Below are 20609 nucleotides of genomic sequence, written 5' to 3' on the forward strand. Positions count from 1 at the left end.
ACAGGGACTATGGTCAGTACTGTGTGTTTACAGGGACTATGTCTCCTAACTTTGGGGCGGCAGGTAACCTAGTGGTTAGAGTGTTGGGCCAGTAACCGAAAGGTTGCTGGATTGAATCAACGAGCTGACAAGGTAAAAATATGTCGTTCTGCCCCTGAACAAGGCAGTTAACCCACTATTCCCCAGTAGGCCGTCATTGTAAATAAGAATTTGTTCTTAACCGACTTGCCTAGTTAAATAAAATAAAATAAAAACTAGGCACACACAATTCTCTGCTTTGTCATCTCTGTGGAGCTCTTCATTTCTTAACTAAAAAGGCCAGTTTTAGGCTAGGTATTGTCCAGCACAAGATCAGTCAACAACTCAAATGCTAACTGGAGCTAGACAGATTGGTCAAAATGGGGGGGTTGGAATCTCCTCTGTTGTTCTATGCTGCATTCCTGGGACTTTTTCTTTCTCTGGACCTCAGCCCACCAGAACAAGTTCCTCCTTCTGATCTCTGCTCTTATAAGGAGAACAAATGGTCGGACTGCACTCAGAATGACCCTGAGTGTGCACGGCAAATGTGCCATCAGATTCTGCACGGTACAAGGGGTTCGTTGTGGCTTGTGACAGTGCTAACTGAACTGCCAATCTTTAGACCTAGAGTGTGAAGAGGTTACCTCAGGGTCAAGGTAACCTGGTCCGAGGTCTGTTTATGCGGTCAGATCTAGGACTCAGACAGATCTAGGACTCAGGCTAGTGTCAGGATACTGTACCTCAGTGGGATTGAGCCAGTCATCATCATTGTCGTTACTAGGTGTCGTCTTCAGAGCACAGACGATGGCTTTGGTGAGGGCCTCGCCTACTCTCGCCTCATCATCAACTTCCTGTATCAGATCAGGAAGTAGAAAGAAAAACTCCTATTAAGGGAAAGAAGTTGCTGATAAAGACATTATGTGCAGCAGGCATAATTGATTGTGTCTGTGACCTTGTGGCATCGAAGGTGACACACTACCTGAATACACATTCCTCTCATCTAGATACAGGTAACTTCCAAAATAAAGGAAACACCAACAAAGTGTCTTAATAGGGTGTTGGGCCACCACAAGCCTCCAGAACAGCTTCAATGCACCTTGGCATAGATTCTACAAGTGTCTGGAACTCGATTGGGGGGGATGTGACGCTATTCCTCCACGAGAAATACCATAATTATGTATGCATTCACTACTGTAAGTCGCTCTGGATAAGAGCGTCTGCTAAATGACAAAAAAAAAAAAAAAAAAAAAAAATAATTGTTTTGTTGATGGTAGTGGTAAATGCTGTCTCAGGCGCCGCTCCAGAATCTCTCATAAGTGTGGAATATGGTTTGCATTGTTTTCATGCTCATCAAGCCATTCAGTGACCACTCGTGCCCTGTGGATGGGGGCATTGTCATCCTATGGGGGCATAGCCATGGTAGCCAAAATAATGGCCTGCCCAGCATCTTTATACATGACCTTAGACATGATGGGATATTAATTGCTTAATTAACTCAGAACTTAATTAACCCATACCTGTGTGAAAGCACCTGCTTTCAATATACTTTGTTTCCCTCATTTACACAAGTGTTTCCATTATTTTGGCAATTACCTGTATGTGACTGTGTTATGCAGCGCACTACTCCTCTACATGCAAACTCACAAATCATTATGACAGGGGTATCTTTACTCTGATGCCTGTTCATTACTCAAAAACCCACAGCATCAGAGAGCCTCAACACCCCTCACATCCATCACTGTGGCTGTGTCCTGAATAACACCCTATTCCCTATATAGTGCACTAATTTTGACCATGGCCCTATGGGCGGTAGTGGTAGCTAGTGGTGGGAAACTCTTCATCAAGCTGTACTGTAATTATGGCCCTCCTCTCAAACGTCCAATTTCCCCATAAACATACTTAACACCATTTAGTTGGAGGTGACTTTACTATACATACCAACTCAATCCAGGAGTTGACACTGATGGTGATGGGGTCAACAGACTCCACATAGTGCCACCAGTGTCTGGGGACAAACAGCACCTATTGGAGCAGAAGGGCAACAGGGTGAGATCGCATCAGAAGAAATGCAAGGTGATCAGTAGGAATACGGATAAGGAACATATTACAAAATAGAAGCTTTGAAGGAGTCCAAAATATCTAGAAATATCTGCTAGCAGCACAGCTCATAGTCCAGGGGATGGGAGAGCAGAGCAGAGCCAGTCAATAAGTAGTAGAGCTGAAGGAGTCAGGGACTGATCAGTTCGATAAAACGTTTACTACATCGCATGACGGTTTGTACTGAACGACACATTTCCCCAAAATGTTCTTAAACAGACATGGAGGTACATTTGGTGGGTGTGGCAGGGTGCGTCTTGAAGCAATGAGTGACTAAATAAAAGGGCAGCGGTCATGTTGACAGCGTTCCCCATCCTACAACCCAACCCATCCCCGTTTTACAACTGGTCATTCAGAACAGAGCGTTTCCGTTTAATTGAACGTTGCACACCATTTTTTTCGCACTGAACGTCACCTAATTTAACACAGTGGGGGAGACTAGCCATTAGATGGCAGCTTGTATCCTCCCTCCCAAGTGCTTCTGACTCATTCATGATGTGGATTTAGTCTTTATTAAAGTGAACAGCCCTTATTGATCCCCTCGTTCCACTGCAGTCTTAATTCATTCAGTCTACAAAGCTCTGACTGCTGCATGCTTTGTTTCATTTGCACAGACAGATGTATCAATATGTGATGTCAAGACAGACGTACCAATATGTGACATGGAAAACACTGTGGATTCGGCTATTTCAGCCACACCCATTGATGATAGGTGTATAAAATATATCATAAAGCCATGCAATCGCCATAGACAAACATTGGCAGTAGAATGGGCTTACTGAAGAGCTCAGTTACTTTCAACATGGCACCGTCAAAGGATGCCACCTGTCCAACAAGTCAGTTCATAAAATTTCTGCCCTACTAGAGCTGCCTCGGTCAACTTTAAGTGCTGTTATTGTGAAGTGGAAACGTCTAGGAGCAACAACGGCTCAGCCACGATGTGGTAGGCCACACAAGCTCACAGAACGGCACCGCCGAGTGCTGAAGTGCGTAGCGCATAAAAATCGTCTGTCCTTGGTTGCAACACTCACTACCAAGTTCCAAACTGCCTCTGGAAGCAACGTCAGCACAAGAACTGTTTGTCAGGAGCTTCATGAAATGGGTTTCCATGCCCGAGCACACAAGCCTAAGATCACCATGCGCAATGCCAAGCGTCGGCTGGAGTGGTATAAAGCTCGCCGTCATTGTAGTCTGTAGCAATGGAAAAACGTTCTCTGGAGTGATGAATCACGCTTAACCATCTGGCAGTCCACCGGACAAATCTGGGTTAGGCAGATACCAGGAGAACGCAACCTGCCCAAATGCATAGTGCCAACTGTAAAGTTTGGCGGAAGAGGAATAATGGTCTGGGGCTGTTTTTCATGGTTCGGGCTAGGCCCATTAGTTCCAGTGAAGGGAAACTTAACGCTACAGCATACAATGACATTCTAGACGATTCTGTGCTTCCAACCTTGTGGCAACAGTTTGGGGAAGGCTCTTTCCTGTTTCAGCATGACAATGCACCATTGCACAAAGCGAGGTCCATACAGAAATGGTTTGTCAAGATCGGTGTGGAAGAACTTGACTGGCCTGCACAGAGCCCTGACCTCAACCCAAACAAACACCTTTGGGATTAATTAGAATGCCGACTACGAGCCAGGCCTAATCGCCCAACATCAGTGCCCGACCTCACTAATGCTTTTGTGTCTGAACGGAAGCAAGTCCCTGCAGCAATGTTACAACATCTAGTGGAAAGCCATAGTGGAAAGCCATTCCAGAAGAGTGGCAGCAAAGGGGGGACCAATTCCATATTAATGCCCAGGATTTTGGAATAAGATGTTCGATGAGCAGGTGTCCACATACTTACACTATATGACCAAAAGTATGACAGATGGAGGCTCATAAAGTTAGAGGCATAAATATCATACCCCTCCAAAGATGCTAACCTCACCTGTTATTGTAATGGTGAGAGGTTTGCATGTCTTCGGGGTATGATATTTGTGCCTCTGTAAATTTGTCACTCATCATTATTCAAGATTCATTCAGCCGGAATCATGGTAGCATCCACATTAATGTAGAAGTGTTTAGAAACATATTCTATTCTTATTTACAATGAAAGTGACTCAACAATTACACAATACATTATATACCATTCATTTCTATTGGGCACAAAATAATCTGAAACCAAAACAACAAACAGCAAATACATCCAACAAGTTTGTAGAGTCACAAGCTTGATGTAATCATTGCGTGCTATGAATATGGGACCAAACACTAAACTTTTGATACACATAAACTTTTAATACACATAAGTGAATTTGTCCTAATACTTTTGGTCCCATAAAAAACTGCTGTGATTTCTAAACGGTTTACCTGATATGGATGAAAATACCCTCAAATTAAAGCAGACTGTCTGCACTTTAACCTCAGTCGTTGGGACAGTTATTTTGAAATGATACAATACTTTTGGAGCGCAATGTATAGCGTGTGCAACTTTCTTAATTTTTATACAGTTCACTCTACATTACTCAGCAACTCTACAAACATTTTGGGGTATGCCTCAGCTCATGCTTTTGACCAAACCATAGAGACAAACATGTGGTCTATTGTATTTATGTGGTTCAAACACATTTGTCTCTGAGAAAATATTTTCTCATAAATTAAGAGATTAGCACTTTCACAGTGTCAGTTTGTACAAATAGCTGTGTTTGCTGAATGGATCCTCTTTAATATACTTGTAGAGGGAGTTACATATGTTGCCCCTGTTGGGCTGGTTTCCTGGACATAGATTAAACCTAGTCCTAGACTAAAAAGCATGCTCAAGGGAGAATCTCCATTGAAATAGTTTTTTTAGTCAAGATTAGGCTTAATCTATGTCCGGGAAACTGGTCCAATGTGTTGTACCTGTCCAGGCTGCAGGGTGACTGTGTAGGCCCTGGCGTGTCTGAAGGCAGGGAACCTCTGGAGGTCTGGTTGGAGCACGTCCACCTGGCTGAACACACTAGACTCCTCATAGGGGATCCTGCTGGGGTACAGACAACTCGTGTCTGCAGGGGGGAACAGGTGCCAACGCTTCCTAAAACAGAACAGGGCCCATATTAACTAAGCGTCTCAATGTAGGATCTAGGATCAGTTTAGATTCATAATGAATGAATATTTATTTGAAAGGGACAGCAATCATCACCAAAGCCACCACAATGGTTACACCCTACGTAGTTGAGGAAATTTAAGAAGCTATAGTTCAATACCATCCATCTCTTCATTGAAAATATAATGTCATGTGAGTTCTTTGTTGGTCAGGGCATCACTTCAATGTGAAAGGTTTCAACAGCCAATTTAAACAAAACAAGGATAGAGTGATCTTCATAATGTGATATTTTTTGCTTTTGTCGTAGACTCAGTGCTCCACATGATAACTAATGTCTCTCTGTTCTAAAGAGCATCACCTCATATACCTCCATCTCCCTCCCTCCAAATGGCTTTATTGGCATGGGAAACATGTTTACATTGCCAAAGCAAAATTACTTTATCTTTCAGGGGCCAGTGGAACAATCTGACTCAGTCACCAAGTGACCCCCCCCCCACCACCTCTCAGCCCCCTCCCTAGCCCACATTCCCCCCTTTCACTATCTTACCCCCCCGACTCTCACCCCTTCCCTTCCTAGTATCCGTCTCCTCTCTATCATCCAAAATAGTTTTTTTAAAATCCTTTCCTCAAAGTTAGAGGGAACAAATGGTGGGTAGATCATTACCGTACAGAGCCAGTTCTCATCGAAGGGTGGGTAGATCATTACCGTACAGAGCCAGCTCTCATCGAATGGTGGGTAGATCATTACCGTACAGAGCCAGTTCTCATCGAATGGTGGGTAGATCATTACCGTACAGAGCCAGTTCTCATCGAATGGTGGGTAGATCATTACCGTACAGAGCCAGCTCTCATCGAATGGTGGGTAGATCATTACCGTACAGAGCCACTTCTCATTGTGCTGAATCTATTGTCTGCCTCCAGCACTTCTTTCTTCTCAGCTATAATGCTGTTAGATTGTTTCATTTTAATCTATAGTGCAATTCCCTTGGTGAAGGGGAAACATCCATCGTCTGCACCACTACTACACGCAGCTCAGCGGAAAGGGAAAAGTAGTGTATTTATTTATTTATTTATATTATTTATTTCACCTTTATTTAACCAGGTAGGCAAGTTGAGAACAAGTTCTCATTTACAATTGCGACCTGGCCAAGATAAAGCAAAGCAGTTCGACAACATACAAAAACACAGAGTTACACATGGAGTAAAACAACATACAATCAATGATGCAGTAGAAGAAAAAAAAAATAAGACTATATACAATGTGAGCAAATGATGTGAGATAAGGGAGGTAAAGGCAAAAAAATGCCATGGTGGCAAAGTAAATAAAGTATAGCAAGAAAAACACTGGAATGGTAGATTTGTAGTTTGAAGAAAGTTCAAAGATAAAATATAAATAATATGGTGCAAAGGAGCAAAATAAATAAAATAAATAAATACAGTAGGGGAAGAGGTAGTAGTTTGGGCTAAATTATAGATGGGCTATGTACAGGTGCAGTGATCTGTGAGCTGCTCTGACAGCTGGTGCTTACAGCTAGTGAGGGAGATAAGTGTTTCCAGTTTCAGAGATTTTTGTAGTTCGTTCCAGTCATTGGCAGCAGAGAACTGGAAGGAGAGACGACCAAAGGAGGAGTTGGCTTTAGGGGTGACCAGAGAGATATACCTGCTGGAGCGCGTGCTACAGGTGGGTGCTGCTATGGTGACCAGTGAGCGGAGATAAGGGGGGACTTTACCTAGCAGAGTCTTGTAGATGACCTGGAGCCAATGTGTTTGGCGACGATTATGAAGCGAAGGCCAGCCAACGAGAGCGTACAGGTCGCAGTGGTGGGTAGTATATGGGGCTTTGGTGACAAAACAGATGGCACTGTGATAGACTGCATCCAGCTTGTTGAGTAGGGTATTGGAAGCTATTTTGTAAATGACATCGCCGAAGTCGAGGATTGGTAGGATGGTCAGTTTTACGAGGGTATGTTTGGCAGCATGAGTGAAGGATGCTTTGTTGCGAAATAGGAAGCCAATTCGAGATTTCACTTTGGATTGGAGATGATTGATGTGAGTCTGGAAGGAGAGTTTACAGTCTAACCAGACACCTAGGTATTTGTAGTTGTCCACAAATTCTAAGTTAGAACCGTCCAGAGAAGTGATGCTGGACAGGCGGGCAGGTGCAGGCAGCGATCGGTTGAAGAGCATGCATTTAGTTTTACTTGTGTTTAGGAGCAGTTGGAGACCACGGAAGGAGAGTTGAATGGCATTGAAGCTCGTCTGGAGGGTTGTTAACACAGTGTCCAAAGAAGGGCCAGAAGTGTACAGAATGGTGTCGTCTGCGTAGAGGTGGATCAGAGATTCACCAGCAGCAAGAGCGACATCATTTATGTATACAGAGAAAAGAGTTGGCCCAAGAATTGAACCCTGTGGTACCCCCATAGAGACTGCCAGAGGTCCAGACAGTAGGCCCTCCGATTTGACACACTGAACTCTGTCAGAGAAGTAGTTGGTGAACCAGGCGACGCAATCGTTTGAGAAACCAAGGCTACTGAGTCTGCCGATGAGGATGTGGTGATTAACAGAGTCAAAAGCTTTGGCCAGGTCAATGAATACGGCAGCACAGTATTGTTTCTTATCGATGGCGGTTACGATGTCGTTTAGGACCTTGAGCGTGGCTGAGGTGCACCCATGACCAGCTCTGAAACCAGATTGCATAGCGGAGAGGGTGCGGTGGGATTCGAAATGGTCGGTAATCTGTTTGTTGACTTGGCTTTCGAAGACCTTAGAAAGGCAGGGTAGGATGGATATAGGTCTGTAGCAATTAGGGTCAAGAGTGTCACCTCCTTTGAAGAGGGGGGATGACAGCAGCTGCTTTCCAATCTATGGGAATCTCAGACGACACGAAAGAGAGGTTGAACAGGCTAGTAATAGGGGTTGCAATAATTTCGGCAGATAATTTTAGAAAGAAAGGGTCCAGATTGTCAAGCCCAGCTGATTTGTAGGGGTCCAGATTTTGCAGCTCTTTCAGAACATCAGCTGAATGGATTTGGGAGAAGGAGAAATGGGGGAGGCTTGGGCGAGTAGCTGTGGGGGGTGCAGAGCTGTTGAATGCAGTAGGGGTAGTTAGGTGGAAAGCATGGCCAGCCGTAGAAAAATGCTCATTGAAATTCTCAATTATAGTGGGCTTATCGGTGGTGACAGAGTTTCTTATCCTCAGTGCAGTGGGCAGTTGGGAGGAGGTGTTCTTATTCTCCATGGACTTTACAATGTCCCAGAACTTTTTAGAGTTGGAGTTGCACGAAGCGAATTTCTGTTTGAAAAAGCTAGCCTTGGCGTTTCTAACTGCCTGTGTGTATTGGTTTCTAACTTCCCTAAAAAGTTGCATATCGCGGGGGCAGTTCGATGCTAATGCAGAACGCCACAGGATATTTTTGTGTTGGTTAAGGGCAGTCAGGTCTGGGGAGAACCAAGGGCTATATCTGTTCCTGGTTCTAAATTTCTTGAAAGGGGCATGCTTATTTAAGATGGAGAGGAAGGCATTTAAAAAAAATAACCAGGCATCCTCTACTGACGGGATGAGGTCAATATCCTTCCAGGATACCAGGGCCAGGTCGATTAGAAAGGCTTGCTCGTTGAAATGTTTCAGGGAGCGTTTGACAGTGATGAGTGGAGGTCGTTTGACCGCTGACCCATTACGGGTGCAGGCAATGAGGCAGTGATCGCTGAGATCTTGGTTGAAAACAGCAGAGGTGTATTTAGAGGGCACGTTGGTTAGGATGATATCTATGAGGGTGCCAGTGTTTGCGGCTTTGGGGTTGTACCTGGTGGGTTCATTAATAATTTGTGTGAGATTGAGGGCATCAAGCTTGGATTGTAGGATGGCTGGGGTGTTAAGCATGTCCCAGTTTAGGTCACCTAGTAGCACGAGCTCTGAAGATAGATGGGGGGCAATCAGTTCACATATGGTGTCCAGAGCACAACTAGGGGCCGAGGGGGGGTCTATAGCAGGCGGCAACGGTGAGAGACTTGTTTTTGGAGAGGTGGATTTTTAAAAGTAGAAGTTCAAATTGTTTGGGTACAGACCTGGATAGCAGGACAGAACTCTGCAGGCTATCTCTGCAGTAGATTGCAACACCGCCCCCTTTGGTCGTTCTATCTTGTCTGAAAACGTTGTAGTTAGGGATGAAGATTTCAGAGTTTTTGGTGGACTTCCTAAGCCAAGATTCAGACACAGCTAGGACATCCGGGTTGGCGGAGTGTGCTAAAGCAGTGAATAAAACAAACTTAGGGAGGAGGCTTCTAATGTTAACATGCATGAAACCAAGGTTATTACGGTTACAGAAGTCATCAAAAGAGAGCGCCTGGGGAGTAGGAGTGGAGCCAGGCACTGCAGGGCCTGGATTCACCTCTACATCCCCAGAGGAGCAGAGAAGAATAAGTATGAGGGTACGGCTAAAAGCCATAAGAATTGGTCGTCTGTGACGTCCAGAATAGAGAGAAAAAGGAGCAGGTTTCTGGGGGCGATAAAATAGCTTCAAGGTATAATGTACAGACAAAGGTATGGTGGGATGTGAGTACAGAAGAGGTAAACCTAGGCATTTAGTGATAGTGAGAGATATATTGTCTCTCGAAACATCATTGAAACCAGAAGATGTCATAGCATGTGTGGGTGGAGGAACTGAGAGGTTGGATAAGGTATAATGAGCAGGGCTAGATGCTCTACAGTGAAATAAGCCAATAAACACTAACCAGAACAGCAATGGAGAAGGGATATTGACATTAAGGAGAGGCATGCTTAGCCGAGTGATCAAAGGGTCCAGTGAGATTCAGACAGCTAGCCGGGCCATAGGTAGCAAGCTGGTGGAAGATGGGAGGGAGGTCTGTTTTTAGCCAGCTCGTGCGTTTCTGTCTGTGGGTTAGTGGGGTTCCGTGTGGAAGGGGGGACCTGTCCAAGTTGGCAAAATAGTTAGTTATAGTGGCCCAAGAAAAGTGTCCGATAGACCTATTCAGATCGCAGCCGAAAAGACAGCTAACGATTAGCGGGCCGCAGATGGGCGATCAGGTTACGTCGCGACGGAGGGGCCAGTTGGATAACTCCCTCGGGCAGATAACGTCGGTGGTCCAGTCGTGAAGACCCGATGGGGCTCCGGATCGGCAGTAAAACGGGTCAGGATAGGTGAGTTGTAGCCCAGGAGACACTTCAGCTGGCTAGCTCAGGAATAGCCCAGGAGTGGCTGACGGAACTCTTCAGCTGGCTAGCTCCGTAATAATGTGTGTTAATTCCGTGACCGACGTTGCCAATAGTCACTCAGGTAGCAGCTAGTTAGCTGCAAGATCCAGGTGTAAATGTCCAGAGCCTGCGGTAGAAATCGGGGAAAGGAGAGAGAATAGGTCCGGTATGCTCTGGTCTGAGTCGCGCTGTACAAAAACTGCCGATAGCTTTTCGAGCTAATGGATAGCTGAGGACAGCTAACCGTGGCTAGCTGAACTTCAACGTTAGCCAGTGAAAATGGCTAACCTCTTGCTAGCTTCTGTTGTGGAATTCAGATGAGGTAAATAATACTTTATTTTTTTTTAAATTGGTGAGGCGGGTTGCAGGAGAGTGCTTTGAGGTTGAGTTTTTAGATTTAAAAAAGAATATATATATATAAAAAGATAAGTGAAGAAAAAAAAAATATGTAAATATATATATACACGGGACACGACAAGAGGAGGGTAGAGGACGTCTGAACTGCTACGCCATCTTGGACCGTGTATGGTATAGTGAGGTATGTAAAACTGGGTTGTGTTCATTAGGAGTCATTGGAGCAAAACAATTTGCAACAGAAAACTAAAACAATGCTTCTTATTGGACAAGTCCAGCTCGTCCCGCTCTGTTTCACTGTGTTTTCCCCCCGCTTTGTGCTACTGAACACAATACAGCTCTGTATAATTACCTTCCCTACACCTCTAGTACCAGGTTATACCCATAGGAGTCCTGTATAATTACCTTCCTTGTACGTGTAGTACCAGGTTATACCCATAGGAGTCCTGTATAATTACCTTCCTTGTACGTGTAGTACCAGGTTATACCCATAGGAGTCCTGTATAATTACCTTCCTTGTACATGTAGTACCAGGTTATACCCATAGGAGTCCTGTATAATTACCTTCCTTGTACGTGTAGTACCAGGTTATACCCATAGGAGTCCTGTATAATTACCTTCCTTGTACCTGTAGTACCAGGTTATACCCATAGGAGTCCTGTATAATTACCTTCCTTGTACCTGTAGTACCAGGTTATACCCATAGGAGTCCAGGTGGCACGGGGTATTGGCACCTTCTGTACCAATCCACAGTGTGCTGTCTCTCCCGTTACGACCCGGGAACCCAAACTGAGACCACACTACGTCCTGTAAGGCACACAATACAGTTCCAATTACTAACACTGTAATAATCAATCATAAAACATATATTCATGCAGTTGCTACAGTCACATATCAATTCCTGCTGTCATCTAATCAAACACATACATACATACAGACATACATACATACCTGTAATTGTATACAACACAATTCATATTCATGGTACAAATATGACAAACCATTCAAACATGACAAACTGCCATGAGCAGTTTCAATGTTATGGTATAGCAGCAACATCCTCTGGAGGCAAACCTCCATTATCACAAGACACAGGTGAAAATGCAAACCCCATTCCCCATCCCATCGGTTGCTTAATAGACAGTGTAATGATTGGCAACAAAGACTGCGTCCCAAATGGCACCCTATTCCCTATATAGTGCACTACTTTTGACCAGACCCCTATGCGCCCTGATCAAAATTTGTGCATTATATAGGGAATAGGGTGCCATTTGGGACAAACACTACTGCATAGGAAACAAGATGTTTGTTGTCTGTAGGCTCTTTATCAAACCATTTGGTCTGTCAATCATTTTTCATGAAAAAGCTGATGTAAAAAATAATAAAATGTAAAAAAAACTTGGATTCTGCCCAGCACCCAGGATAATGAACCCATTACCATATTCAGGCTACTGTAAATGATAGACTGTGCAATCTTCACTTTCAGCAACTTTTAAATGGCGCTATTCATCATGTAAAAAGGCCTCTGTCTGCCTGTCTCGAAGGCATGAATTTCGGCAGATCTGTCAAAAATGCAGGTCGCCCTATATGCATGTTTCATCATTGAAGGAAAATGAAAGAATGGAGTGGCCTGCTCGAACTAGAGTGAACTTTCAAGTCCTTTAGTGCCTGAGGACTAAAAAGAAAAAAGCTGCTGCCATTGAAATGTCCCACTGAAAATGTCTGTGCCATCACGACAGGATATCATTAAAAAGAGAGAGAAAATGCCTGCAAATGGCAAAAAAGTAGTTTTATTTGAGTTTCTATATCAATGTAGGCTTAGTTAGCTTCTGTTTTGCCGATGGGGCAAAGGAATTTATTAAAGATGACTTTCACGCATCTGTTTGAGATTTACAATTGTGTATTTTATTGTCAGGGTGTGGGAGTCACTTTCATTTTAGATCAGTCTATTGATCAATTAAAAATTAAAGTCATTACCTGAATCATTCATTATTCTAGTGCTTTTTCTTTAAATCCATGAATAGAATTTCAATATATCTCCTGACCTGAACTGACTGAGTTTAAAGCCCATAAGTGTGTCACTGCTTTGAACAGAACAGAGCAGCCCATGTGTTAACTACAATGGCTTTAATTCAGCAGAGCGGTGGCAGATCCAGGTGAACACTCCATAGAACTAGCTCCATGGCCTGAATCTGTCTAGCGCTAAACAAATCAAATTTGATTAGTTACATACAACAGGTGTAGTAGACCTTACAGTGAAATGCTTACTTACGAGCCCCTAACCAACAATGCAGTTTAAAAAAAAGGAATAAGAATAAGAAATAAGTAACAAATAATTAAAGAGCAGCAGTAAAATAACAATAGCAATAGCACACATATATACACACACACACACACACACACACACACACACACACACACACACACACACACACACACACACACACACACACACATACATACGGGGGGTACCGGTACAGAGTCAACGTGCGGGGGCACCTGTTAGTCGAGGTAATATGTAGTTATTAAAGTGACTATGCATAGATGATAACAGCAGAGAGTAGCAGCGGCATAAAAAGGGGGAGGCAATGCAAATAGTCTGGGTAGCCATTTGATAAGATGTTCATTTGTGAGTGCTCTCCTCAGTTGCCCTCAAAGTTAGTCATCATTCATGGCAATCGGAAAACAAGTGATTGACAACAAGAAATGCCTACAATTCAATGTAAGAAATCACAGGCACAGACAAATTGCAGGATGACAACCTGCAATCCAACACAACATCATGAGTGTCACTCTGATGAAAAGAGAATAATTATTTAGTATGTTTTTTTTGTTTCCTTGATTATAGGATAGAGGTGCACCGTGTAGCATCCCTGTGTAGCACTGTGTAGGCTGTCATTGTAAATAAGAATTTGTTCTGACTTGCCTAGTTAAGTAAAGGTAAAAAAAGAGATTGATTGAGTGTGTCATAACATATCATTAATGTGTCATAACATATCATTAATGTGTCGACTGCTATTCATCGAATAATTAACTGTTTATAATTACGTGATTAAATTAATCAGGTAATCATTAACTCAGTAACCTGGGGCACCATGGGAACAGTTTAATGAGTTTCCGTTTCCCAAATTAACTCAAAGAATATCCGAATATCAATTTTACAACAGTCACTAATTCATTTCCTCTACAGTCTCATCCTGAACGTCGCATAATTCATAAATCTGCACAAACCGTGTCTCACTAAATCCTCCCGTACCACACCAATTTAGTTAATTATTTATTTACTCACAAGCTAAATGATAATATAAATATACACAAACATACAGTCCAGGCTATTGATTAGAACTTAGTACAATGAAACAGGTACCTAGCAGACCAACACAATATGACATGTGTGACACAAGATGGGGATTTAGAAAGAAAGAAAGTTCCGCTTAGTGAGCGATGTTCGGCCGACATCCAGTTTTCTGGGTGGTCGCCTACTTCGTTTGCGGGTGTAAGTCTCTGATTGTCCACCAGATGTTACAATGTCCTTTTTCTTCGTTGCCAGTTTCCTTGCCCTCGTTCTGTAAGAGGGGTCTTCTGAGGACGGCTAATCAGCCATGTAGATGGTTCCAGCGTGGGAATGAAAGCAGTGTAGACACACGATTCCTTGGAGAGAATAACTGGGTGGTCCTGCTTGAATTCACCTTCTAAGATACAGATACAGCTACTCAACCGTAGCATTGATTGTTAACCTCTTACATCTAGACGTTCCGCTAGCGGAACACCTGCTCCAATATCCAATGATAGGCGTGGCGCGAATTACAAATTCCTCAAAAATACAAAAACTTCAATTTTTCAAACATATGACTATTTCACAGCATTTTAAAGACAAGACTCTCCTTTATCTAACCACACTGTCCGATTTCAAAAAGGCTTTACAGCGAAAGCAAAACATTAGATTATGTCAGCAGAGTACCCAGCCAGAAATAATCAGACACCCATTTTTCAAGCTAGCATATAATGTCACAAAAACTCAGAAGACAGCTAAATGCAGCACTAACCTTTGATGATCTTCATCAGATGACACACCTAGGACATTATGTTATACAATACATGCATGTTTTGTTCAATCAAGTTCATATTTATATCAAAAAACAGCTTTTTACTTTAGCATGTGACGTTCAGAACTAGCATACAAACTTCCGGGGAATTTACTAACAATTTACTAAATTACTCACGATAAACGTTCACAAAAAGCATAACAATTATTTTAAGAATTATAGATACAGAACTCCTCTATGCACTCGATATGTCCGATTTTAAAATAGCTTTTTGGTGAAAGCACATTTTGCAGTATTCTAAGTACATAGCCCAGCCGTCACCGGCTAGCTATTTAGACACCCGGCAAGTTTAGCCTTCACCAAAATCAGATTTACTATAACAAAAATGTTATTACCTTTGTTGTCTTCGTCAGAATGCACTCCCAGGACTGCTACTTCAATAACAAATGTTGGTTTGGTCCCAAATAATCCATCGTTATATCTGAATAGCGGCGTTTTGTTCGTGCGTTCCAGAAACTATCTGAAATGGTAAATCAGGGTTGTGCGCATGGCGCAATTCGTGACAATTTTTTTTTAAATATTCCATTACCGTACTTCGAAGAATGTCAACCGCTGTTTAAAATCAATTTTTATGCAATTTATCTCGTAAAAAAGCGATAATATTCCGACCGGGAATCTCCTTTTCGGCAAACAGAGGAAAAATCACAAAGACGGGGGCGGCCAGGGCACGCGCCTAAGCCCACAGTCCCTTAATCGGCCACTTGAGAAAGGCGATAATGTGTTTCAGCCTGGGGCTGGGATGACGACATTCAGGTTTTTCCCGGGCTCTGAGCGCCCATGGAAGGACGTAGGAAGTGTCACGTTAGAGCAGAGATCCTTTGTAAAAGATAGAGATGGCAAAGAAGTTCAAGAAATGGTCAGACAGGCCACTTCCTGTAAAGGAATCTCTCAGGTTTTGACCTGCCATTTGAGTTCTGTTATACTCACAGACACCATTCAAACAGTTTTAGAAACTTTGGAGTGTTTTCTATCCAAAGCCAATAATTATATGCATATTCTAGTTACTGGGCAGGAGTAGTAACCAGATTAAATCGGGTACGTTTTTTATCCAGCCGTGAAAATACTGCCCCCTAGCCATAACAGGTTAAGAGGTTCCTTAATCTTCTTTAAACTCATGTTGCGTTTTGGGGTCATGACTAGTCGCGTTTCCATCTTTATGGCAAGTTCTCTGGGGCGTATCTAGTTACGAGGCAAGGTATCACAATGTACTTTGATCTCGATAGACAACTAAAATTCACGGTCCATCTTTACAAAAACATGCTCTTTGATCTGGATATTGTCTACACAAACACACAGTATGCAAACATCATGTACATATTATGAAAACTCTTCAAGATACAATGTTCTCATTATAACATTGTCTTAACTTTTAATAACATAACAAAAATGACCTTCATTTTCATATTCCATCTATCATTGTTACCACCAATTTGGCTGATGAAATATATTGTCCCAAAGTCCATTTATTGCATGTTACCATTCTGAGGTAGATTCTCCATAGACCCACCATACATTCCAATCCTTCACACTGAGAGGACAAAGCATTCATCTGCTGCCTTAAGATTTATAATGGGCATGAGGTGTCATAAAACCCTCACTATCAATCTCTCTCCCCCACTGCGGGGGTGAGAGATGTCTCTGTAGGACTGTGATCCATGGTAACCTGACTCAAATAGGCCAGTCATGACAGTCCCCCTCTGGTGGGTTCAACTTGGCAGGATTTTGCAACCCACCATAAGGATGACCATCGGATGTCCTGGTTGGTGGATCATCGTAGCAGAAAAATGGCACCCTGAATGCCAAAGCTTACATTGGGGACATTACATTGCTGACCTAGCGAATTCGGGAGAGGAGGCTGGGGATCGACCCCGATGGGGTTTCAGGATTTATTGAAAACTTTTACAAAAATCGAGATCGTTTCTGTCCCAGGGATGATCCTAGTATAAGACCTCATTTGGTCTTCCATTGCACATGTGCGCCTGTGTACGTAGTAGGGAAAAAAGACCAAGGATCATGGTAACAGTCAAGATACGGTCCGGCACCATCCAAGAGCGGGTGACAGACCAGTCTTTTGGATTGTAGTCAGTCGGGTCAACTAAATGTGCCTCATCCAGTATGCTAAGATCAACAGTCATTGGTCCCTCGTACTGGATTTCAATGGCTCGTGTTAAGTCAAGGGAACGCTTAGCAAAAGCATCAGGCATTTCAATCTCTGTGTCTATCCTGTCATCGTTAAGTTGGTATAGAGCGAGGTCATCCATGTGGATAATCGCCCCCTGAGGTACCGTAACAAAATCAGTCTGGTTGGGGAGGTTCAGTTAGGTGGTTGAGTCATGGTGTTCGTAAATCATCATGGCGGACGTGAACGGGGTGTGAACCAACCATCGATTCCCTACAACCTCCACTTGTGTGGTGGTGACCCCATCGCTTGCTGTTAGTTTGAATCTAAAGCGTTCTTCGCTGGTGATAGACTTAAGACCAAAGACTCTCAGTGTTATCCCTGACGAAAGGTTTGCTAGGACAGAGGTAGTGGACGTCTTTGGTTAGAGCACACATTACCAGGTTAGGGGTGAGATAGAAATCTGGATTGTTTTCCTGATAAGCTATGACTGGGGTGTGGCAATTTTCACGTGGGTGCTGTCGCGCCAAAATCCTACAATTAGAACCATTTTCAATCTATAGATATTCTCTAGTTCAACAACTGGAGAAAAATCCCACTTCATTACGATCAACGTGTATTGGGATTGCCGACCGCAGACGATAGTCCAAACGTGGTTGTAGTAGCTGAGGTCATTATGTATCCTGGAATGACATTGACCTCATCCCGTCAGTAGATGATGCCTGGCTATTCTTTAAAAGTGCCTTCCTCACCATCTTAAATAAGCATGCCCCACTCAAAAAATGTAGAACTAGGAATAGATATAGTTCTTGGTTCACTCCAGACCCGTCTGCCCTTGACCAGCACAAAAACATGCTGTGGCATTCTGCATTAGCATCGAATAGCCCCCGTGATATGCAACTTTTCAGGGAAGTTAGGAACAAATATACACAGGCAGTTAAAAAAGCTAAGGCTAGCTTTTTCAAACAGAAATTTGCATCATGTAGTAATAACTCAAAAAAGTTCTGGGACACTGTAAAGTCCATGGAGATCAAGAAGAGCACCTCCTCCCAGCTGCCCACTGCTCTGAGGCTAGGAAACACTGTTACCACCGATAAATCCACTATAATTAAGAATTTCAATAAGCATTTCTCTACGGCTGGCCATGCTTTCCACCTGGCTAACCCTACCCCGATCAACTGCCCGGCACCCTCCACAGCAACCCGCCAATGCCCCCACCATTTCTCCTTCACCCAAATCCAGATAGCTGATGTTCTGAAAGAGCTGCAAAATCTGGACCCATACAAATCAGCCGGGCTAGACAGTCTGGACCCACTCTTTCTAAAATTATCTGCCGAAATTGTTGCAACCCCTACCACCAGCCTGTTCAACCTCTCTTTCGTATCGTCTGAGATTCCCAAAGATTGGAAAGCTGCCGCGGTCATCCTCCCTCTTCAAAGGGGGTGACACTCTAGACCCAAACTGCTACAGACCTATATCTATCCTACCCTGTCTTTCTAAGGTCTTCGAAAGCCAAGTTAACAAACAGATTACTGACCATTTCGAATCCCACCATACCTTCTCCGCTATGCTATCTGGTTTCAGAGCTGGTCATGGGTGCACCTCAGCCACGCTCATGGTCCTAAACGACATCATAACCACCATCGATAATAGACATTACAGTGCAGCCGTATTCATTGACCTGGCCAAGGCTTTCGACTCTGTCAATCACCACATTCTTATTGGCAGACTCGACAGCCTTGGTTTCTCAAATGATTGCCTCGCCTGGTTTACCAACTACTTCTCTGATAGAGTTCAGTGTGTCAAATCGGAGGGCCTGTTGTCCGGACCTCTGGCAGTCTCTATGGGTGTGCCACAGGGTTCAATTCTCGGGCCGACTCTCCTCTCTGTATACATGAATGATGTTGCTCTTGCTGCTGGTGATTCTCTGATCCACCTCTATGCAGACGACACCATTCTGTATACTTCTGGCCCCTCTTTGGACACTGTGTTAACTAACCTCCAGACGAGCATCAATGCCATACAACTCTCCTTCCGTGGCCTCCAACTGCTCTTAAACGCAAATAAAACTAAATGCATGCTATTCAATCGATCACTGCCCACACCTGCTCGCCCGTCCAGCATCACTACTCTGGACGGCTTTGACTTAGAATACGTGGACAAATACCTGGGTGTCTGGTTAGACTGTAAACTCTCCTTCCAGACTCACATTAAGCATCTCCAATCCAAAATTAAATCTAGAATCAGCTTCCTATATCGCAACAAAGCATCCTTCACTCATGCTGCCAAACATACCCTCGTAAAACTGACCATCCTACCGATCCTTGACTTCGGTGATGTCATCTATAAAATAGCCTCCAACACCCTACTCAACAAACTGGATGCAGTCTATCACAGTGCCATCTGTTTTGTCACCAAAGCCCCATCCACTACCCACCATTGCGACCTGTACGCTCTTGTTGGATGGCCCTCGCTTCATACTCGTCGCCAAACCCACTGGCTACAGGTTATCTACAAGTTTATGCTAGGTAAAGCCCTGCCTTATCTCAGCTCACTGGTCACCATAGCAGCACCCACTCGTAGCACGCGCTCCAGCAGGTATATCTCACTGGTCACCCCCAAAGCCAATTCCTCCTTTGGTCGTCTTTCCTTTCAGTTCTCTGCTGCCAATGACTGGAACGAACCGCAAAAATCTCTGTAGCTGGAGACTCATATCTCCCTCACTAGCTTTAAGCACCAGCTGTCAGAGTAGCTCACAAATCACTGCACCTGTACATAGATGGGCTGTTTACAGATGGGCTATCGACCTACCCCATCCCCATACTGTATTTATTTATCTTGCTCCTTTGCATCCCAGTATCTCTACTTGCACATTCATCTTCTGCACATCTACCATTCCAGTGTTTAATTGCCATATTGTAATTACTTCACCACCATGGCCTATTTATTGCCTTAACTTACCTCATTTGCACTCACTGTATATAGACTTTTTGATTTATTTTGTTCTACTGTATTATTGACTGTATGTTTTGTTTATTCCATGGGTAACTCTGTTGTTGTATGTGTCAAATTGCTATGCTTTATCTTGGCCAGGTCGCAGTTGCAAATGAGAACTTGTTCTCAACTAGCCTACCTGGTTAAATAAACGTGAAATAAAATAAAAAAATAAAAATAAATGTTGTGCACCATTGAGAGGGGCACTAGATATGAAGGGATTCTATTCATGGCCAAATGGTCCATAGAGGCGCTAACTAATCCTCCAATAACAATTGAACCAATTGGACATGGGCATAGTCATGGTTCATGTCCTCTATCTTTTCTACAGGCAGGAGGGTTTTGTTCAGGAGAGTAACGTGTGTGTTTACCACCAGAATAGTGTCCTCAAGAGACTTTCCCACATGTTGCAACCTCACTGCCTGTGCCTTCATCTGTTGCTGGATCAGTGGCATCTCTTGACTGTGGCTAGACATTTCTCTTGACTCTGGCTAGACTGACTGCGTTGATGGCAGATGTACCTAGGGCTAATAGCGACCATACGACTACACCTATCGAGAGTAGCGCCCCAACAAATTGTTTTTCCTTGCCTGGGCTCTGTTATTTCAGACTGGGTGACTGAACTTTTGGAGTTGGGCACCA

The 20609-nt window shown here is 43.5% G+C and overlaps 1 protein-coding gene across 2 annotated transcripts in view; it reads right to left on the reverse strand.

Moving 5' to 3' along the window:
• The window catches only part of hspbap1 (hspb associated protein 1), a 48294-nt gene that overhangs the window by 2946 nt on the left and 24739 nt on the right, over positions 1-20609 (reverse strand). For both annotated transcript variants that reach the window (XM_014165387.2, XM_014165386.2), the window contains exons 4-7: positions 11419-11555; positions 4999-5170; positions 1957-2040; positions 759-869 (exon numbers count right to left, since the gene is read on the reverse strand). In XM_014165387.2, the coding sequence (XP_014020862.1) occupies positions 759-869; positions 1957-2040; positions 4999-5170; positions 11419-11555 (504 nt within the window). The remainder of the gene's footprint in view (positions 1-758; positions 870-1956; positions 2041-4998; positions 5171-11418; positions 11556-20609) is intronic.

This window comes from Salmo salar, chromosome ssa21 (assembly GCF_905237065.1).
Source record: "Salmo salar chromosome ssa21, Ssal_v3.1, whole genome shotgun sequence".
NCBI classification, from domain to species: Eukaryota; Metazoa; Chordata; class Actinopteri; order Salmoniformes; family Salmonidae; genus Salmo; species Salmo salar.